The sequence below is a fragment of the Musa acuminata genome, chromosome BXJ3-4 (assembly GCF_036884655.1).
Source record: "Musa acuminata AAA Group cultivar baxijiao chromosome BXJ3-4, Cavendish_Baxijiao_AAA, whole genome shotgun sequence".
NCBI classification, from domain to species: Eukaryota; Viridiplantae; Streptophyta; class Magnoliopsida; order Zingiberales; family Musaceae; genus Musa; species Musa acuminata.
Window position 1 is genome coordinate 46049875 of NC_088352.1, and position 21663 is coordinate 46071537.

The 21663-nt window shown below is 41.6% G+C and overlaps 4 protein-coding genes across 8 annotated transcripts; 3 read left to right on the top strand and 1 right to left on the bottom strand.

Moving 5' to 3' along the window:
- Positions 1 to 1982: 1982 nt before the first annotated feature.
- On the bottom strand, positions 1983 to 3400 carry LOC135635056 (peroxidase 7-like). Its single transcript, XM_065145870.1, has 4 exons — positions 3097 to 3400; positions 2835 to 3014; positions 2582 to 2744; positions 1983 to 2502 (listed from the first exon to the last, which is right to left on the bottom strand). The coding sequence occupies exons 1-4, from the start codon at positions 3352 to 3354 to the stop codon at positions 2096 to 2098; spliced, it is 1008 nt and encodes a 335-aa protein (XP_065001942.1). The 5' UTR covers positions 3355 to 3400; the 3' UTR covers positions 1983 to 2095.
- A 2941-nt stretch (positions 3401 to 6341) lies between these two features.
- On the top strand, positions 6342 to 7654 carry LOC135634628 (nuclear transcription factor Y subunit B-3-like). The gene has a single exon (XM_065145073.1). The coding sequence runs from the start codon at positions 6810 to 6812 to the stop codon at positions 7461 to 7463; it is 654 nt and encodes a 217-aa protein (XP_065001145.1). The 5' UTR covers positions 6342 to 6809; the 3' UTR covers positions 7464 to 7654.
- Positions 7655 to 9175: 1521 nt separating this feature from the next.
- Positions 9176 to 16721, top strand: LOC135581097 (uncharacterized). 5 transcript variants are annotated; one of them, XM_065147984.1, is made up of 5 exons: positions 9176 to 9446; positions 12690 to 14290; positions 14993 to 15106; positions 15296 to 15445; positions 16213 to 16721. In XM_065147984.1, exons 1-5 carry the CDS (start codon positions 9179 to 9181, stop codon positions 16351 to 16353), a joined length of 2274 nt encoding a protein of 757 aa, XP_065004056.1. In that variant the 5' UTR covers positions 9176 to 9178; the 3' UTR covers positions 16354 to 16721. The 5 variants fall into 5 exon arrangements, with proteins under 5 accessions (XP_065004056.1, XP_065004059.1, XP_065004060.1 ...); XM_065147987.1 differs by having other exon boundaries at positions 9309 to 9450; positions 12500 to 14290; XM_065147988.1 differs by having other exon boundaries at positions 9309 to 9450; positions 12529 to 14290.
- Positions 16722 to 17816: 1095 nt separating this feature from the next.
- Positions 17817 to 19489, top strand: LOC135635594 (uncharacterized). The gene is made up of 3 exons (XM_065146778.1): positions 17817 to 18187; positions 18416 to 18754; positions 18829 to 19489. Exons 1-3 carry the CDS (start codon positions 17894 to 17896, stop codon positions 19336 to 19338), a joined length of 1143 nt encoding a protein of 380 aa, XP_065002850.1. The 5' UTR covers positions 17817 to 17893; the 3' UTR covers positions 19339 to 19489.
- The last annotated feature ends 2174 nt before the right edge of the window (positions 19490 to 21663 follow it).

Below are 21663 nucleotides of genomic sequence, written 5' to 3' on the forward strand. Positions count from 1 at the left end.
CATGGTTCCTTTAAGGCGTGATTCATCTATTTAAGAAAATTTAGAGTCGTCTCAAGGTGCTCCTTAGACTTGTCTAGTGATGTTCCGCGTCATCTCGAGGTGCTCCTTAGATACATTAGTATCCTGCACAATTGATTAGCGTTAGAGGATTTTCCAACCCGATCTCTTCTATGCTTAAGTTAGTAGAGAAAATGACAAAGATTTAGTAGAGCTCAGGAGAGTTTTGGTTGAGTCCTCTCTCATTTCCCTGCTTAGGATATGTTTTTATACCTTGAAAGAAGAAAATAAAGATTGTGATATCTTTCCTTGTTGTAAAGAAAGAAAAGAGAGTTTAGGATTATTTTTCATATTATAAATGAAGAGAAGAGAGTTTAGGATTGCTTGTCTTATCATAAAGGAAGAGAAGAAATCTTGTATTTCTCTGTTTTGAATATTTGTATATGTAGACGGATATCTTGGATGACACATGACGATTGTGTGTCAACCATTCCCTATCAGTTTCAAAACAAACTAAATGAACATTAATGAGCTTTAGACTGTCGTGGACCAATGCTAGATTGACAATCAAAGATATTTTATTAAACAAACTTCTAGTGTAGATCTTTTGTGAGAAGGAGGATATGAGATATCGGATACGAACATCTTTTACTCTCAAACTGAAATGGGACAAGGGACATGGGATGGATATGTTTCTCACTTTCAAAACAATTTCTCCATCAACAGGGTAGGATGGGATAGGGAATGCTTCCCTCACTTCCATCCCCGTCTCATTCCCTATCCCCCATCCCTACCCCATTACCCATTTAGACGAGGTGAGATGGGGATGAGGAATCCTTGTTGGAGCAAGAAAACTACGAGTTCTCTGTATCATCCTTATTAGTTTATTTATTTGTTTTTTAAATAATACTATTATCAAATCTAATTAAGCATATTAAAATTTACATAATAAAAGATAAATATATTCAGATATAAATATAATCAAAATTATTATAATCCATGGGAGAGATAGCGAGAAGATAGAGGAGGATCGGGGAAAGGCATATGGGAGTGGGTGAAGGTTGTGACGACTAATGATGCGGAGCTACAGGGTGGACAGGGGTGTTGCGATAAAGGGGGAAGCTAGGAAGAAGGCAGAGGGAGTGTACGATGGGATGAGAAGGAGAAAGCGAGACAAATACCGAGAAATCATCATCACCATTTAGTGTTCGATATTTGTAGTCACTAATTGCCGAAGGAATCACTGTTTGCTTATGAAAAAAGGATGCAAACTAATGAAGATAAAGTCAAACGATCATCGTAATGTCATCTACAATTAGGGATTTGGTGCACATAGTGCATAAGGCCATAAGGAGTTATTATTGTTGAATTATGGTGTGATAAGTATACTATTATCAATTTCAATATAAATATTTTATTCAATAGTTTGGACCAAATAAATTTGATAAGCCAGTTAACCCATCAAGCTCTTATCGTGATATTCATATTATGAATATTATCATATTTAAAAGAAATAAATCATTAAATATTCAATTGGAGATGTCAATTATATCCACTATGAGTTATGAGTGCAAACGAAGACCCACCCCTAAGACCCACCCCTAATGGGCAACGATAGAATAGATATTGTTATTTTACTTCTCGTTGAATGTTTTTCAATTATAAACTAGTTTAAGTTAGAAATTAGAAGTTCGTGCCTATAAATTTTAAAGTAGGCATGTTACTTAATAATAAGTTGTGAGCTTGTCCTCATTTTAGAGGAAATAGATATGGTAATTTTATTTCAATTAAGTATCTTTCAAAAAGTATTCTAATAATTAAGGCATAATGTTAGTAGCCTACATCCTAGAAATCTGAATCCTCATATCATATATCCTTCAAGTAAAATTTAGCTATTTGTTTCCGCATAAATCTCTTCTTGTGATTAACTTATTTCAGTAAAATCTTCGCAGCTCAGATAATTGCATATAAAATGTTCCGCGACACGTGGAAAGCATGACAACAGATTTGGCACTGCAACTCCTTATTCATCTCCTTCTCATTCACTGCATGAACCGAAGACATCCATGAACAGCTACAACACAGTGACTCATCTGCATCAATACTCGTTGACAAAGTTGCAGTTGGTTCTGATCTCCCCCTCGTCCCCCTCGAGCACCATGGTGTCGGCCAGGTTCTTCATGGACCTGGCAAACTGATGCACGAAGACCATCGGCTGAGAGCTCAACGCCGCCACCAGCGGCCCCGTCCTGGAGTCGGAGTGCAGCAGCTGATCAGTCGACAGCAGCCCCATCCTGTTGTCGAGGTTCCTGTAGTATGCGTTGTCGAACTTGGTTGGGGTGGTGGCGTCGAGGTCGACGTAGGCGGACGGCCACCGGCACTTCCTCTTCAGGTAGTTCAAGTACCTGGGGTTGATGGACGGATCGGACTTGCTCGGGACGCCTGTGTAGTTGTAGAGCCTGTACTGTATCGACTGGCACGTTGCTCGTCCGACGGTGTGAGCTCCTGCGTGGTTGCCGCAGCAAGAAGACGAGATGGCTCTTACGTTCCATTGCTGTAAGTGTGGATATGGTGGCGTGTTTACCTGAAAGGACCACCAGGTCGAGGATGTCCAAGCCCATTGACTCGAAGAAATCGATCAGGTGGGTGATGCTCTCACGGCCCTTGGGAAGGGCTTCAGCTTGCTGTGCAATGGAAACGCGTCCGTCTCTTCGGCCATAGACGTTCCCCCAGTATGGCCCTCCGACCTGCATGCATGCATGCATGCCCGTCGTTTCACGCACGGCAACTTCGATCTAAATCGCAAAGGAAGAAGATGGAGTAGTCGGCGTCAGTACCATAAGAGTGGCATCCCTCGCTGCAGCCACGAGTATGTCGGCGCAGGAGACGGTCTTGGGGCACCGCCTCTCGATCTCCGCCTTGATGTCGTCGATCACGTGGAAGCCCCTCAGCGTCGCGCTCACCGGCGACCGCCTCTCCCCTCCCGGGTTGTCGAGCAAGATGGAAGCGTCGCATCCCTGCACCCAACCATCCATCCACCCATCAGTACACTTGGATTGTACGCGCGAAGATGGAGACAATCGGTGAGAGGTCGAGTACCCTGACGGCGCAGTCGTGGAAGAGCAACCTGATGAGGCCGGGGCTGAGAGTGGGATCGACGGAGTGCCAGTGAGCGATCTTGCTGCCGACGATGGCCTCAAAGCTGGGGCAGCTCCGTGCGTAGTAATGCTTGTCTAGCTTATCACCGTCGTCATCCGGCGCCTTCTGATAAGGGCCACCTGCATATACTGCCATAAGCAACTGTGGCAGTAGAAGCAGGAGGAGCAGGTGAAAGGAAAGAGACGATGATGGCTTCATCCTCAAGAACTCTCAACAGGGCTTCTTGTGAAAGGGTTAGGGGAGGCTGTTGTGTATACTGCGTCTCATGGATGGACTTTATAGGAACAAGTACGTGCATGCACGAAGAGTCGACGTGATCTCCAAGTACGTGATGTGCGCTTTGGATCCCAAAGAAGAAGCTTGCACGTAGGAGGACTTCTGTAGCTTTGTTTATGGTAGACGATGTTACTTCTTCTCTATCATGAAGTCCAAACACGTATTCTCTTGGTTGGTTTCAACAATTCCCAATTTCATGATTTCTTATTCATTTGGTCTCGTATTATCATCGTTTACTAGCTCGTTTATTTTCATGATTTCTTGTTCATAGGTTTCCTTCATCAAAAATCTCATGTCACTCGATTATTTTCGCACCGCAAATGATATTAGTTCCTCGGCAAAGTATATTCATGACATTTTTTATTACGCTCATGTGCTACATTGACATTACACAAATCTCTTCATATGTTTGTCTTGTCTTACAGTGTTGGTAGCATGCAGTATTTGACATTTACATATCTAAATAATATGTACACAAGGAATGAATTATCCTAATTTATCATTAAATAATTTTAATCGCTCGTTAGGTAATTTAATTCCCTTTTAGACATGTTTAAATAAGAAGTTAAATTTTAAAGGAGATTTAATTCATAATCAAAGTAGAGAGGAAAGAAATTAGATTGATTAATTAATTAATCAACTAATTACTTATTCCAAAAATCATCATAATAAACTCCTTCGGCAAAGTCGCTTCTCTCTTATTTAAGGATTGGTGGGTCCCCCTTTTATTTTTATTTAAGGATTTGTTGAAATAGGTTCGTGGACTCCCTTTTTTTTTATATGTTAATTTTAAAATATTAAAATTATTGTTCATTATTATTATTATTATTATTATTATTATTATTATTATTATTATTATTATTATGTATTCTTTGAATAATGACTAATTATATACAGTATAAATCAAACATTATGATAAACGAGCCAATGCGTTACGAGGTATTAAGGTCCCTCGATGTAATGTCAAATCTAAGTCATCTCTCTCGTATATGAAATCAATATTAGAATGGGTTATTCACGTAGATTCTTTAATACCAAGTTAGAAATTTTGAGATGCGCAACGGAGGAGTGACAAATAGAAAATTTGATGCAAAGATGTAGGACTCTAGAGGTGAAAAAAATAAGAAAAGAAGAAATGTTTGGAATTCAAACAATCTCCCCTCACTATCTATATATGGTGTTTTTGTAACGCGGGAGTCTTACCTGCATTCTGAGTCTCCTGGTCCTCCCAACTCTTTTTCCTCGCTCATTTTGCCTTAAAACACTTGTCATTCAACAATTATTAATACTAGAGGGGAGGGGTGATTTGAATTGACCTAGAAACATTGATTGAAGAAAAAATAAATACTTATCCTTTGATGATGATAAAGATAATATAGGTAGGAAATATAATGTCTTTGTTGGGGCACTCATGTGGAGTACCTATTAGGTGAGAAGAAGTTAATTGTCAAAGGTGATTTAATTCCTAATCCAGGCAGATAAGAAAGGAACTAGATTAATTAATTAATTAACTAATTAAGTATTCTACAAAAAAAATCATAATAGACTTCTTTGGTAAGTCACATCCTCTCTTATTTAATGATGGAAAGCCCCCTCCCTATTTAATAATTGAGGAGCAGGTTTCCATCTTTGACTCTTCTTTACTTTTTATTTGTAAAATTTAAAATTATAATTTAGTTATTCTTGAATTCTTTTAAGTTAATGCATGATGAGGTTATTAATTTCAAACTCATTATTATTTCGTCAATTTTAATATTAGAATAATCTCAGTTGTTATTCATAATATTCCAATATTAGATCTAAATTGATAATTATCTTTTCATGATTCTTAAATGATGTTTCGATTAAATATAAAAGTTACACATTCAATTTCAAGTTTAAGCATTTAATTATTATCAGATATTTATTTTATATCTCTTGTTTTATATAGCAATTACATGCATGCTATATAAAATTGGATTCTATTTGAGTTAATCGGACCAATTTAATTACGGTTCAAGTAAGTCAATTAAGGGTTTATTAGGTTTTGACTCATCATGATATAATATGTCATGATTTTATTTGATATGTTCTAAATGAGTTTACAAGGTATAATTGTATTGTATGACCAATATGATGTGATGTGAGCCTTATATGAAGATGATTCTTGACCTTATCAGGAGTAGGTCGGCCAGCAGCGGGCGAGGGCGACGGAGAAGACGGAGAACGTGGTGGCCCAGGCGCGGAGATGAGGGCATCGGCACAGGCGAAGAGGGGAAGCCAGGCCACGGACGAGCTTGAATATATGAAAGCTGTGGGCAAAACTCCAGCCAAATAATCCTGCTACTTCCTTTCCACCATTTCCTATCGTTCTGGCAAGTTCAGATGCAGAGTGTTCTTCCGTTATGTATGAATTGCAGCTCTGAGGCCTGGTTTGTTCTTCTTTATCAAAGCAAGAACTATTGCTTGTTGTCCAACTCAAGCAGACAATTCTGCTCTGTGGATGCAACACCACACTCGCTAAGATGGGCAGTGACTCTGCTCTGTGTTGTTCCCTTCACATCCATTTCCAAGCTAAACTTGGTTGACTGTCCAAGACAAGCGGTAATTGACCTCCGACGAGCGACGAGGTCAAAATAGTTCGTCTCAGGGATCACGTGCATGGCACGTGTGGGAATCTAAATCGTGCCTGCCTAAAACATTGACTTCTCCGGCGTTGTAATCCTCGTTGAGGGATTTAGTTGGCCAGCGAGAAGCCACGTCGGGACGGCTACCACGTCACTTGGCCAACCGCAATCAACGACTGAGATTAACGTCGTCGGTGTCCATCCGACGGTTGCCTGGATTCCACGCGGCTCATCCTTAGCCAGAAACGAACGGCCAGCCAGCGGCCACGCGTCCCTTCTTTGAGATATTAGGACCAAAGATCCGATGAACACGGCATCGCTGGCCCGCTCCTCTCTCTCTCTCTCTATCTTTCTTGGTGGTGGAGGCCGTGGAGTTGGATGCACTGTTGATCCTTGGAATTCCAGGGTTTCTAGGGTTCCTCTGTTCGCGTTTCTCCCTGGCGTAGGCGGAATTTGTCATCTTGGATTCGATCCATATACTTCGACGCCCCCTTCTTTCTCCTCGATTCAATCGACTCTGGCTGCGCGCAGAGGCGGCGACGTCACATCAGTCGCTTGTATTGGTTTCCTGCTATCTTGATCCTGATTCCTTTTGTCTTTGTGCAAAAAAGGCCGATCTTGGAACCCTTATGGACCCTGATTTTTGTTCCGACGAAACTCTCTAGTGTAATCTCCATACGAAGAGGTCATCTTACCGTGTTCGCCGTCTAAGTCTCGAACAAAAGGGAGATCTTTAGTGTTCCTTTTTGGCGAAAGGTTTGATCTTTGCGGATGGCCGATTCGGACAACGAATCGGGCGGGCATAACAATAGCGGTGCGGGGTTGGGGGCGGCGGGGGAGCTGTCGTCGCTGCGGGAGCAGGACCGCTTCCTGCCCATCGCCAACGTGAGCCGCATCATGAAGAAGGCCCTCCCGGCCAACGCCAAGATCTCCAAGGACGCCAAGGAGACGGTGCAGGAGTGCGTGTCCGAGTTCATCAGCTTCATCACCGGCGAGGCCTCCGACAAGTGCCAGCGCGAGAAGCGCAAGACCATCAACGGTGACGACCTTCTGTGGGCCATGACTACCCTCGGCTTCGAGGAATACGTCGAGCCCCTCAAGGTCTACCTCCAGAGGTTCCGGGAGACGGAGGGCGAGAAGGGGGCGGGCTCGTCCTCGTCGTCGCAGCCCCAGCCTGACAGCGGCGCTGCCATGAGCATGGCGAACGATGCGGGCGGTTTCGCCAGTAGCGGCGGTGCAGCGATGTACGGCGGCGGAATGACGATGATGATGGGGCAGCAGGTGTACGGCTCGCCGCCTTCATCGTCGTCGTATCACCACCACCATCAGTTGGCCATGGCAGCAAAGCACACCACGGGGAGCGGCGACGGCGGCGGCGGGAGCTCAACTTCTTCCACAGGGATTGGAAGACAAGGGAGGATTTAAGCCATTGGTATACACGAAGATGATGCACTCCCATGCTGCTCTTGTTCTCTTAGTCTATTCTTTCCTTCCTGTAGTGCAACAGTTGCATGGATTTGGTGCTGCAAACTTCTCCTCTTCCTGCTGTATCTGCTTGCAACTATATTATGCTCAGAACCTGTTTGGCATGGGGATTTCATCATACATTTTTGGTACATTTTTGGGTCTTAGCCAAACATTTGATGTGAGTTCTTTGCAGCAGTCTTTCATCTCTCATTCCAATTTCTTTTCCCTCAGGAAGAAAATTTTATGACCAGTATAGTCAAGCACATAACTCAAGAAAATTTCTAACCCAAAAAAATCATGCTAGAAATTGTATTATCCAAATTGCTTCCCAGTGATTTTGTATAAATATCTCAAAATCCATTTGGTATGAAAATTATATAAAATTTGAGTTTGGCAGCCTTCTCGGGGTACACAAATCTGCAGGAGAGGACAGCCTCGGTGGCATGGATAAGGATACATATGAGGCTACAGATTGGATTACACCGAGGTGAGTGGCCGCAAGATCTTTGTATGTGGCTGCGACAATGAAGCAGCAGGAGAGGCTCTGATTGGCTATGCCTGGCTACTCGCCGTGTTACAAACTAATTAGGCTCGTCGTCGTCGATAGATCTTTTGAGGACGGAGAGAGATGCGGCTGGCAAGGAAACGTTGTGCGGCATCGCCATGCAAGCATTCAGCCCCCCACTGCTGCTTTGATACTGGTGGATTCTGCTTGCAGCTTTTGGTGCATGTTTTCATTTGTTTTCTACAATAGCCACTCTTCTGCAGTCATCCCATTTCTGATGGAGTCAAATGTATCTTTCCAACACTGTCATCAAATGTAAAGATCACTGGCTGCTGGTTCGATACAGATTAGAATTTGTTGAAGCATATACTTCCCCAAGGCAAAGCAGTGAAAGATGACTCTAAAGATCATGCTTTTGCAGAAGCTATAGAAAGCCATGCAAAGTTGCCTCAATTATTTGCCAAAGTGAAAGCTTACAGCGTGCTTGATATATACATCCATACATATACCAATCAGATGCAGCAGTTGTGCATCCTTCCAAGGAAGGTTGCTCGTGAAGCACTCTTTCGGATATATGGCAATTTACAGTGACTTGGACCAGCACAAACAATTTGCATGGCAGCTCAGCATTCACTTCATGGAGAGTGACTTGGAAACTCACTCAGCTTAATACATGCAAAGCAACATCATGCTGTCATAATGATTCACCTTTGATTCACATCTTCCGTTTCTGTGCCGTGCCCCAAACTTAATCTGGAAGACAGACAGAGAGAAGGAAGTTGATTTGACATAATGTGACCCAAAGTATACGAATCAATAGTCTCCATGATTGAGAGTGGATAATGACTCATCGTACGAGTATATAATAGGACGCAATGAACTACTACTACTACCAGAAAGAGTACAATGGTAGGGGCAGTCGTCCTATCGTCTGTACCAGCACGAATCACGAGGTTTTAACCCCCATACTTCGCGGCAGGGTCGGTTGGTCAACGACTGGCCGCTTCTCTATTCTTCGCTAATGAACCCGAATCAATTGTGATTTGGGTTCCGGACTCCCTTCGACCCGGGAATAGATCCCATCCAATCCGCCCCGATCTGTTGTCGCTCCAATCCCCCGTCTCGACCGTCCTCCTCCAATCGCCTGTGCCTACCAGCCGCATGATAGATGGGACCCACAATGGCAGACGGTCGAACGTGTTGGAGAGCATCCCATCCGCTCGCTCCCCGACCCACGGCTTTACGTTTCCCCTTTCCTTTTCCTCATTTTCAATTTCTTATTGGATTCCGGTTTCGTCGTGGGAGCGAGAGCGAGGGCGGGTCGAAATGGGGAAACGTTTTGCTTACGGCTCTCCGCTTTGAAGTTTTGGGAGGCACCACCTCCTCCTTCTTCGTGCACGAGTCTGCGGATCAACGGATGACTTCTTCCCGTGGCGGTAGGTTCGTTTGATTTCGTTCTTCTCCTCTTCGATCTGAACCCCCTCACTATTCGATTGCCCCAAAGCTTGTTCTTGCTCAACCCTAATTCGGCTCTTCCTTGGTTCTTTCCCTAATTTATAGCTTCGCTAGTATTTTTCTGGAACTTCGCTAGTATATTCGTCTCTTCCTTGGTTCTTGCGATTTCCATGTGATTCGGTTCTTACGCCGGAGTTCTAAGGTGGTCCGAATCAAATTCTTGGAGTACTTTGCAATTTCGTTTGATATTTTGGGCGAATTGTAGAGTGCAACTCGATCACCCGATTGGCGTTTTGGTGTTATCAATATGAGGTACTTTTGGGGATCGCTGGGAGCCGATTATCTTAATCATGCCCCGAAATGTTCGTTCGGCTTAGATGGGGTTAGGGTGGGATTTTGTGGTGGCTGGTGAGATTGAACATGTGCTGTGTCTAACCATGGTGCTATGGTTTGCAAGACGTGCACATGATCAACTGCTGGTTAAAGGAAAGGATAGAGAAAGAGAACAAAAAATGGTCGATTTTCTTCATGGGGCTGAGCAACATGCTTTTCTTGGCTTATAATTCAATCTAATATGTCTCGATAGTCTGCTCGATGATTGATATGGTCGATAGTGATTCCCTGGTGGTTTGAAAATTTGGGGATTTAACAGTGGTAGTTTTCCTTTTCTGATTTAACAGTAATCAAGCTACGACAATACCAACAATAGAGAACATCTTTGAAGGCTAAATATAAATCCTCCAATCGTATCTCACTTCAGCTTTTTTAACAAGGAAACATTGTTGTGGCATTGGTTTACTTGTGTAAAAGCTTAGCTGGGTCTTGGCTTTTGTTCCAACTTATAAGCATCTATATTTCTTAATTCTTGGTTATTGTACTGTTCAGATAGTTACAATATCCAATCAATCAGTTCCCACATCAGTCTGGGGTCTCTTAAGAAATACAAAAGATCCTGTTATTTTGATGGGCAATACAACTTTGTTGAATGTTGCATTTGCCCATGCTCCTCGACGCATTTGTGTGCCAAAAAAGGGAAAGCTTACTCCTTGAACCTACTTATGTGTTAATGCAGATCGTAGACATGGATTTACTTGTAATCTAAATAACATTTAATCTATCCCAAGGAGGGCAGGAAGGATACAAAGGTTTAGTCGAGGAGTTGTACATTGTGCTTTTATAGGGCATATTCAGTCTGCCAAAAACAACTTCTGTTGGACTTGTCTTCAGCTTGAATGTGCTAAAGTCAGGTTTCATGAACTCGAATCTAGTATTTTTTTAATGCTGTTTATTTTTAACTTTTGGAAGAGATGTTGAAATTGTGATTCAAGAAAAAAATAGAATTATCTGAAAATTGCATTTTGATATTAATTTGGTGAGCTATACCATATCATGAAAGTTTGGCGTCTGATAGCCTTGATTTGCCTGGAGTGTGCTGCTGCTTCTGTTATATCCTTACTATACGTATAAAAGGTGAAAAACGAGTAGTTGATATTCTGTTAATTTTTTGTGCAAGGGTTTTCTAAATTTTTATTATCACATCGAATTGAAATAAACATGTTGGATGTTTTTGACAGTGGTTTTAAATTTTAATGAGATTCAAGATGCAACCAATATGTTTCTTTATTTCTTTTTTTTTGTGGATAAATGACTCAAAACCTACTGAGTTTAGGTTTTTTGGTTGTTCTAGCTGAGACCAGCCTGACATCTTAGTTTATAAAAAAGAGAAAAGGAGCTCTTCTTGCGTCTTATGCTTGCAACCCATTTCTCTTTTCCCTGCCCCTCTTTTTAATTTGGCCATGTACCGTTGTGGTTGCTTTTGTTCACATATTTTGTTGTTTTATTAGCCTCTTCCTTCTGTTGTGGCATACAGAAAGTTTTTTCCTGAACCAATGTAAGAGGCATTATCAGGTTAAATTCACCTAGGATCTGAATCCGATAATCATCAGATTTGTGCGGGTTTCAGATTCACATTTGAGTTTATCAGACCTTAATTTGCAGATGGACCCAAAATTTTTGGTTCAGCTTTCTGGTTATTGGTTATCATTGACACCCTTACCATTGGTGGTTTTCTGCATTGTGCCTGTTTGACACTTCCACCACATATTTATCAGTTTGTAGCTGATGGCATTGGCTCATAATTGAAGTTGGGAGTTGGGACGGGAGATATCTTATACCCTTATTCATGAGGCCAAAATTATGTATATGGGAGAGAGTGACTTAACTTTAGCTATTTTTGTGCAATATATCATTCTTTTGGTAACAATTACCAGCTACTATACCAGCATCTATATCATTCTTTTGGCTGTCAAATCTATAATTTATACACATAATCTTATGCTCTTTCTTCTGTTAATGAATTTGGTTGATGAATGGTTCTGTCTTGTTTATTACTTGTGATCTTAGTTGTTTAGGATCTTTTTCTTAGATGAAGTATTAGCTTAAAATTTCTCAGTTAGACCTTGTTTCTACATTTGTTGCTAACATATAGTGGTTTCTTGATTTTAATAGCATGCAATCTCATTTTAAGATAATTTCAGGATTATTTGTAGAAGATTATATATGTCAACGGTCTATTTAGGGTCATTCTTCATTCATTTTTGTGTACTTGTCCATCATTATCCTACATTCTTCCTAGTAGTTTATAGGATATTTGTTGCTAGTGGAGTTTCACTTGCTTCCCATTGGATGGTTGCAGGGATTGGTACATGTTTTAGTTCATGTTACAGGTATGGCTATGGGTTACACCACTTAGCTTGGTTCATTATCCTGGGTGATAGTTCATATTGAATCACTTTCTCATGTAACCTGCTATGCTAGGATCACATGCCAATAATGAGATTTAATTCCCAGTTTTTATGTTTTGGATCACAATTCCAATAGGGTTGGAGTGATCCTAATTATTATGGTCCAGTTTTTATTGACTTCTATTTAATCAACCTCTGCTTTATTCAAGTTGAACTCATATGCATTTTAGAAAATGCGTCATCTTGGTTGACAGAATTGACAATTGATACAATTATCTTCTCTCTGAAAGGTACTTCTCTGATGGTTTTGTGGTAACAGGAAAAATTAGTTCTTGAAGAACCAGATGCTGTTGTGTTCTGTGACACAATTCAGCATATAGTAAGATGTTGGTCGAAAGTATCAAAAGAAGCACAGATTTATTGATTTTTGGCTTCATTGTATCTAATTAGCTGTCTAAGCAAGATAACATGTAATTTTAGATATGTCAAAGGGTCATTCAGAACAAAAAACTCATACTGGGAGGAGAACCCTTGGAAGGTGCAAAAGCAAGACTATCGAGATCATTGATATTGACAAAGGGAAAGCTGATGTTATTATCATTGATGCCCCAGAATCTTCCCATCAAGGATCTGGGTGTTCTAGGTTTAACAATTGTAGTAGCCCGGTTACTGTTATTCGCATCGATGATGAAGAGGGAGATATTGGTGACACTCCCTATAATGCAGGTCAGGATTTCTCAACCAACAGAGCTTTTTCTGTGTTTGGCAATTGTACAATGGACACAAAAAACGATAATGATGATTGTCGAATGTTTCTTAAAGAGGGTCGTTTCTGTTCTAGCATGACTGGGAAAACCACAATGCATCCTGTTTTTGGTTCTCCTAGAAATTGCTATGGTATATATCCTAATTATCCAGAAAGTAGTTCATCTGAAAGTGATAGTTCAGAATGTGACACTAGTGAAAGTGACAACTCTGACTGTGAGATCATGGAAGATTCTTCTGGACTTATCCGAGAACAGTGGGAAAGAGCTGCTTTTAGAAAAAAAAAATCACGAACAGTTCAAGTTGGTTCTGAGGATCAGGCTAGTGCATCAGGATCAAGTGCTGATCCTGGTTTTCCATTGGCTGAACCTACCCAAAATATGGTTGATTTGGAAGACATTATAAATGAGAACTGTTCAGAGCATTTGAAAGGATTATTTGGCAAGTGTGGTCCAAGTTGTTCAAACAGTGGAACAAACCTCACCTCTAAGACCAAGGGCAGTGAACCTAATGGAGATCCTTTTGTGGGTAGTACTAGCAGAAAAGACTGTAGTGCAGATTCAGATTCCTCTACTGGCATCAGTTCTGAAGGGCCCAGTTTTGAGAAGGGAAACATAATTTCTGAAAGTAGTCTACCCAGAGCCCAGTTCTTGGGAACTATTGATCTTAACAAAGTTTCTACTCCAGATGTACAAATGCAAAGCAACATCCATTCCAAAGTTGATGAGTTTGGGCTCATGGAGAGAGCTGAGGAAGTTTCTTTTGGAAAATCTTCCTTCACAGATGCATTTAGGGTTGAAACAAGCTACCAGGATCAAGGTGGAACTTGTCCTGGAAAACCATCTGAAGCTTGGGATGGAGAATGCTTATTTTCAGACAGTGTTGGTTTTCAGAATCAGAAGGAAGATGTGCTTTACAACCAATCACTACATGAAACCCCTCTTAATCATGAAGTTAGTGGTGAGGCAAAAGAGAACTCGTCCAAGGAACAAATGCATCCACTTAATGAACCACTGCATGATGATCTACGAATGAAAGATGGCAGTGGTTGCTTCGACTGTGACATTGATGCCATTCATGGAGACTCAACTCTTGAAACTAATCCAGAAACTGGAGCATCTATTCAAGATTTATCGCTGTCTAAGAGTGATGTTATTGGTGATCTTGGAAAGCAGAACAAATATATGATAATGCAAAATGTACCTCAGATTCAAAGTGATATAACTGGTGAACGTGAAAAGCACAAGGAATCTGAGGAGTACAAACGTGCTAATGCAGAAGAATGGGAATCTAGGAAGCGGGAGATACAGATTCAGGTTTATCATCCTATTCTGTAACTTACAAATTTTGTTCAGTCCGGTTTAAGACATTTCTATCTTCCATCACTCCCTAATAGTTAATGGTAATTGAATATCAATTGCTGAAGTTCCTCCCAAACAATCCATGTAGAGTTCAAGTGGAATTTTATCAATGCCTGAAATCTTCTCCCAAATTGCCTCCAGATGACTTATCTCACCAAGCATATGTACTTTTAGTTCTCTTATGCTTTTCAAGTTCTCTCAATCATGCATGAAGAGGAAACAGTTCTTTATATCTTTAGTAATAAGAACTACTGATCACTGCATTACTTGAGTGATTTTGTTAGTAGTAACTAGTTATTCAAACAATTTATGAACATAATGGGGCTTCTGTAGCAGAATATGTAGTCTGTCTTTAGTTCACCACATGTAATATTTAATACAAATGATTTTGTTACTAGTAAACTATTTATTCAAACAATTTTTGAACATAATGGGGTTTCTGTAGCAGAATATGTAGGTTTTCCTCTTGGGTTACCACATGTATTATTTGATACAAATGATTTTGCTAGCAGGAACTAGTTATTCAAACAATTTTTGAACCCAATGGGGCTTCTGCAGTAGAATAGGTAGTCTTTGTCGTTTGTTTACCACATGTATTATTTAATACAAATGTATTTGTACATCAGGTATCAAATGGTTTCCTTTTCTGTTTTGCAGGCAGAAGAAGCACAGAGGTTACGGAAGAGGAGAAAAGCCGAAAGCTTGCGGTTGTTGGACATGGAGAAAAGGCAAAAGCAACGTGTAGAAGAGATTAGGGAGTCACAAAGAAAGGTATTCAAATGTTCGGCAGCCAAATGGTCCTAAACCAACACTTTTGTTTATGCTTTTCCTCTTAAGATTTCCTTTTTCTTCTTATTTGATCCTTAATTTTCTCTGTGTTAGTCTATGATGTAGATAAGATAGGAATTCTTTAATGACATCTTTATTGTGGACATTTACTAATTTGTCTGTCAAATTCAGGATGAGGAAACTATACATCTAAAAGAACTTTTCCGTGCTGAAGTAAGAAGGGAACTGGACAAGATGGAAGGGAGATTTAGAGACATGGCTTCACTTCTACGAGGACTAGGCATCCATGTTGAAGGGGGCCCATTTCCCTTGTCACATGAGGTTTGTTGCTTACAGTGATCACATTCTTCTTCTGGCTACGCAAGTTATTTGTTCTATCGTCCTGGTTTTGGAATTATGGAATGGTGATCATTTAGCTATTTATTTTGTGTTGCTCTTTCGTGAAGAATCTTGGTTATATATGATGTATTGTACAAAAGAATATTCAGGTTGTCTTGCATTAGGTCTCAAACTAAACGTGACACTTGTTACAGAACCAACCATTAGGTAGAGCTTCTTTTGTGGATCTCGAATGAAGCCTTTTTTTTTCCTGGGCATCATACAAAACAATAGAAATAAATTGCAGTGAACTCTTAATTTCTTCATTAATTTTAGTAGGACTTCATACCAATTAGGTCAGGGTGGCCTTACATTTACACTCGTCTATATTCCAAGAGACCTGAAGTGACAAGTAGATTGTGGTCCTTGATAGGTTATGCCTTTGTGTCGATTGTCAGGAGGTGCTTTCTTGTAATGGTTTTTATTTTTGAAGGGTTAAACCATCAGTTTGCAAGACATGACCTTGAAAATGTGTGTGCTGTACAGTACCCGTAAACTTGACTTGATGAAAATTAGTGGCGTGTTGTTTTATGATTTTGAGATATTCATCCTCCAAATGCTTGTTACAGAAAGGTTAGGCTCGTAAGGGTTGTTGAGTTGGGATGTGCTTTAGAATATAATAGAAGTTATAATTGCAAGGTTTGTTGGTAGTGGCAAGACATGGCTTTATGTTCATCATTTGTCTCACTGTTTGTCCATAAAATTTACAGGTTAATGCTGCCTATAAACAAGCGTTGTTGAGATTCCATCCAGACAGAGCTTCAAGGACCGACATTCGTCAACAGGTTGAAGCAGAGGAAACATTTAAAATGATTTCACGCTTGAAAGAAAAGCTGCTGCCGGTAGCATAATCCCCGCAGCTATGTTATGAAGGTATCTAATGGCCTTTACCAGCATTCTCGAGTTACCAAGGTTGGTGTGCTATCCATGCAGCTCTTTTCCAGCAACAGAAATTTACTTGGTAGCTTTTCCACACCTACTGCCACAGCACATTCTCCAGAAGATGTGCATTTGTAGTTAGTTCTTGCCGTTCGGCTGTAATCAGTGATGATTCTTTTTCTCCTCCTTTCTTCTCTTTGCTGGTATATAGTGATTCAAGAGTAATCTTGTCATCGATCAGGTTCTTTTTTGGGCATGTCCACGTTGCTGACTTATTGCTTTGTGTTAAACAGAACAACTTTGTGGAGATTCTGATATTTCAAGATATTTCTATTTTTCATGTCAATAAGTAGTGGGTAGAAGGTCAGAAACCTCATTGCTGCGAGTGACATGGTAATCGGTGCAATATTATGTTCTTTGAGCTATGATTGTTACCTATTGGCGTGGAACATGCAGCTGAAATTATCCGAAAAATATATTTTTTTATTTATTAGTGTGCAATAGAAACAACTTTTAGGAAAAGAAAAATCCAACAAAAAGGAAGAACTATACATTTGTTGGTATGGTAAAATAAGGGGGGATAGAAAAAATGGTGCCCACAGGGTTGGCATAATCTTAATAGATAAGGATTTAAGTATTTAATTTAATATTATATTTTTTTTTATATATAAAGGATAATTGACGAAGGGATTCGAATATCAAAATTTTTGATATGAAATTATTGAATGATGTTTCAGACTTACATCGGATGAGATGGATGTTCTACTTAGATTGATTAATGAGTCTAATATATCATCAAGTATTAATTTAGTTGGTAAAAATTTTAATAATTTATCTCAAGTATCTAAGTTCCAATATCGTCTTTTATCATTTACTCTTTTGTAAAAAACACAAAATATTATATTAGTTTTTATTAAAAACTATAGTGATTAAAAACTATAATTCAGACTTTTGAATTTACCAGAGAAAATGGATTCTTGCAATGTTGTCTCGGACCCTCCAACGGACTGTTTCTTGCAAATAGATTCTTTGTACTAATTGGCTTCTCGCTTGACCTCTTCTTTCTCCAATCGGATACTGCAGAAGCATGACAAGGTTTGCGAAGGTATCTCTATTTTATCCATATATATATATATATATATATATATATATATATAATATACTTTAATTCATAGCAATAAAAAGATTGCTAATATTATATGTGTGTGGAAAAGAAACCCTTTCACCGCAAAAGTAGGCCTAAGGAAGCAGAGTCTGTGATGACACCTCTAAAAGCAAGGGGAAGCCTACCACATTGCCATTTACCAACCATCCCTCTCCTCTCTCCCTTCTCCCCATCTTCCTACTCGTCATCCTCCTCTTCCGTGCATTCCTCCAACAAAGCAGCCTCCAAAGGAGGAGGGAAGGAAGGTCGACCCCTTCCCCTCTCTCTCTCTCTCTCTCTCTCTCTCTCTCTCTCCGCTTCCCTCCTTCCTTCCCCTCCCGCTCCCATCCAATCCCATCTCTGCTGTGATGAGAAAACTGTGCCCAAACTTCGACCGCGAAGATGCCCTTGACACCGTCCTCGAGGTCCCCATCCCCGAGGAGATGTTCGCCAACATGGGCACCGGCGCCGCCCGGTGGCAGAACATGAGGACGTGGCTCAAGGCCCAGGCCTTCGACAGGGCCGCCACCGACGCCCCCACCGAGCTCTCCGGCCGCAGCGCCGAGCTCCAGCTCCTCCTAAACGTCGTCGGCTCCCCCCTCATTCCCTGCCCCGTCCCCATCGACCGCGCCTTCAGCCGCTCCATTCGCGATTCCTCCATTGTAAGTTACGTCCCTTCCCCTCTCCTTCCATATCTATCACGCAACGTAGTGTCGTGCATGTCCCCCGTTTGATCGTGATACCTAAGTGCATGTCACTGCACCACGTATTGTTCCTTGATCCATCCACCATCAGCTTCATTACCGAAACGCATCCTCTCGATCATGTCTTATGATCATCCGCCAGCATCATATGACACCGTGGTTATCGACGTTCCCCTGTTCTTGAAGCAAGCGTCGACGGCCAAGTACATCATTCAGCAGTACATCGCGGCCACTGGAGGGCAAGCGGCGCTAACGTCGGTGAACAGCATGTACGCCGTGGGGAAGGTGAAGATGAGCGCGTCGGAGTTCCACGTGGGCGACCAGACCGTGGCCGCCAAGGGCAGCGGCGAGATCGGCGGGTATGTCCTGTGGCAGAAGAACCCCGACGTCTGGTACTTCGAGCTCATCATGGCCGGCTGCAAGATGAGCGCCGGCAGCGACGGTAAGGTGGCCTGGAGGCAGTCGGCCTCGGAGCAGTCCCACGCGTCGCGAGGCCCTCCACGCCCTCTCCGCCGATCTCTGCAGGTTAGACTCCTGATCATCTCTTCCGATGGTTGTTGATAGCCATGAGCTTTCCCCTATAACTATGGATTCTGCAGGGCCTGGATCCGAGGTCTACGGCCAACCTCTTTTCCGACGCAGTCTGCATCGGTGAGAAGATCATCAATGGCGAGGAGTGCTTCATCCTTAAGCTGGAGGCGAACCCGGCGACCCTCAGAGCTCGCAGCGCCGCCACCTTCGACATCATCCACCACAAGATCTGGGGTTACTTCAGCCAGCGCACCGGCCTTCTCATCCAGCTCGAGGACACCCATCTCCTCCGCATGAAGGCGGGCCGGCGCGGGGAGAGCATCTTCTGGGAGACCAGCATGGAGTCCGTTATCGAGGACTATCGCTACATCAACAGCATCAACATCGCGCACGCCGGCCGGACCATGGTGACGCTGTTCAGATACGGCGAGGGGTCAGTGAACCACAAGAGGAAGATGGAGGAGTCCTGGACCATCGAGGAGGTGGACTTCAACCTATGGGGGCTCTCCACGGAGTGCTTCTTACCACCTGCCAACCTGAAGAAGGAGCAAGATGGCGACGACAGCCATGGAGGATGAGACCAGCCATGTCTCCCCATCTTTTTTTGTTAGAGATTCCGCGCTTTTACTTCTCTTTGCACTCGAAGGTGGTGGTGGTGGTGGTGGCGGTGGATAGAAGGTAGAGATTTTGGACGCTTGACAAGAGAGAGAAAGAGAGAGAATGGGAAGTAGAGGAAGAATGTTGACGTTCGAAAGGCAATCCATCTCCTTGTGTTCGATAAAATGATTGCCGCAAAGCTTGATGAGTGAGGCCACGAAGCAGACTCTCATAATGCTTATTTATTTGAGCTATGATTCACCACACAAGGATCCAAATCTAGTGTTAGCGTTTCAATGTTTGTCTTCTCCAGCTTAGTAGATCTGATCCCGATATCAGAATCTACCATTTCAGTTTCTAAATTTTGGGAATCTAAACCGAACTACATAGCGCCGATTCTAGAACCAAAACTAACCCATGATTCCGGTTCAAAACATTAGTGTTTTTATTTTTAATTTAAAATAAAAAAACCATAATTTAAAAGTAAAAAATCATAAAATTTTTAAATCATGAATTACTTATTCGAATTGGAACTATGGCTGGAACTATCAATTTTAGTTCAAGAACCACACTCGAGTCACTCAAGTTTGATTTAAGACTCAGACAAACTATCAGACGAATTCAGTTTCAGTTTTGATAGCAAAAATAACTATGCTCCCAACTAACCCGGCCACCCATGCAATGTCATGGGCGTAAGGGCCTATAATCTCCCTCTGTAGTTGATGGTAGGATCATGATCCATCGCCCCCCATCGCCCCCTACCGATCTCAGAAAAGGCCGGCAATGAGGCTCATCTCTCTTTTCACTTCCTTGAAGTTGTCTACTACAAGAAAGAAAGTTGATGTCTCCTCCACCAACCATAGTTTCGGGAAGAGTTGCACGCTTGATGCTAGAGAGCATTAATCCCCGATGGCATGATTTAGTTTCTCTCACTTCTTTTACCAAATGACTAGCTCAAGGCACAATCCCTTGTTTATTTCTAACAGGTTCAAAACCCTAACAAATGATGCCCTCACGATCGTTCTTTCCTGACGCTACTCACAGAGGGGCGTGCTCATCAGCCATCATCATTAATGAGCCCTCGGGTGACGTAATTAATGGGTACCCTTGCTTGTCATTGGCCTCACACCACCATCCGCCCAAGTATAAAAGCTAGTCCCCAATCAAAATGGGGCAAGCAAAATCAAGCTAAACTCTACTAAACTATTCCCCACTCCCTTACTAACTTAATCATCAGAGGGGTTGGGTTAAGACATCCTCCCTCTTAGGAAACCTGAGAGAGCATCACAGTGAAGAAATAAAACAGAAATTGATTTCCGAAAAACAGATTTATTTCAAATCATGTACGACGATCGGGAGTGAAAAACTCGTGAAACCAAAAACTACATAAGACGTGAGACGATCTCACATAAGGGAACTTATATATCCTTGATCTGCAGATCTCATTCCGTGGATGGGGGAGATATCACATTCTCCTCTCTAGCGGTGATCCATATGGTGGATGAAGCGACGACGCACCTTCTCTTGCGATGTATTCTTTTCTCATTTCTTGCACCACCACCAACGTAGTCGGGGCAATCCTTTTTGCTGCCCCCTTACACCAAAGATGAGGTAGTTGACTGAGGAAGAAGTAGGAAGATGAATTAGGGAGGTGACGACTAAGGGGTCCAACCTTATAGCCCTTTTAGTCCTACATCTCTTTTTATAAAGAGCTCCTATTGCTAACCCTAATGAATCCTACAATATTAGTTATTAGATCTCCATTCAATTACCCTAGTATATTTGATACTAGATCTCTATTTAAGTATCCCTAGCTTAATGAAACTTAGATCTTTATCCAATTATCCACTCTATGCTCTTATTGTGTCTCACTTAATGAATCTAATAAACAAAGGCTTATTAAATATCACATATACAATCCTCTATTCATCGCATCATTCATTATATGTGTATGACCATCCAGGCCAATACTGAGTTAGCCGTAAGTTACACTTATCAGAACTTCTTATTCGGTGAATTATTATCTCATGATTATTCATTCAACTTATCGACTATGAACGTACAATGCCACTACGCCATAGTCTTCAGACGGTACATGAGGATTTAATCTATTAGACCTGTCTACCTTCAGTTACAGTGTATCTATAATCCCTCATTCATCTAATATCACAAAGACTATGTATCAAACATGGTGCTGTCAAGCCTATACGAAATTTACTCTTAAGTATAAGGACTAGACACATAACTAGAACCATGAAATCGTTGTCAAACGATGAGGTATTATTAACTATCAAGCATTGTGTGAG

Coding starts and splice junctions, on each gene's coding strand:
- LOC135581097 (XM_065147984.1), top strand. CDS start 9,179: ATGGGACCCACAATGGCAGACGGTCGAACGTGTTGGAGAGCATCCCAT. Junction 15,107..15,295: donor TTAGGGAGTCACAAAGAAAG/GTATTCAAATGT, acceptor TGTCAAATTCAG/GATGAGGAAACTATACATCT. Junction 15,446..16,212: donor CATTTCCCTTGTCACATGAG/GTTTGTTGCTTA, acceptor TAAAATTTACAG/GTTAATGCTGCCTATAAACA.
- LOC135634628 (XM_065145073.1), top strand. CDS start 6,810: ATGGCCGATTCGGACAACGAATCGGGCGGGCATAACAATAGCGGTGCG.
- LOC135635056 (XM_065145870.1), bottom strand. CDS start 3,354: ATGAAGCCATCATCGTCTCTTTCCTTTCACCTGCTCCTCCTGCTTCTA. Junction 3,015..3,096: donor TCCACGACTGCGCCGTCAGG/GTACTCGACCTC, acceptor GGTTGGGTGCAG/GGATGCGACGCTTCCATCTT. Junction 2,745..2,834: donor CGAGGGATGCCACTCTTATG/GTACTGACGCCG, acceptor GCATGCATGCAG/GTCGGAGGGCCATACTGGGG.
- LOC135635594 (XM_065146778.1), top strand. CDS start 17,894: ATGAGAAAACTGTGCCCAAACTTCGACCGCGAAGATGCCCTTGACACC. Junction 18,188..18,415: donor CCATTCGCGATTCCTCCATT/GTAAGTTACGTC, acceptor CTGTTCTTGAAG/CAAGCGTCGACGGCCAAGTA. Junction 18,755..18,828: donor CTCTCCGCCGATCTCTGCAG/GTTAGACTCCTG, acceptor TGGATTCTGCAG/GGCCTGGATCCGAGGTCTAC.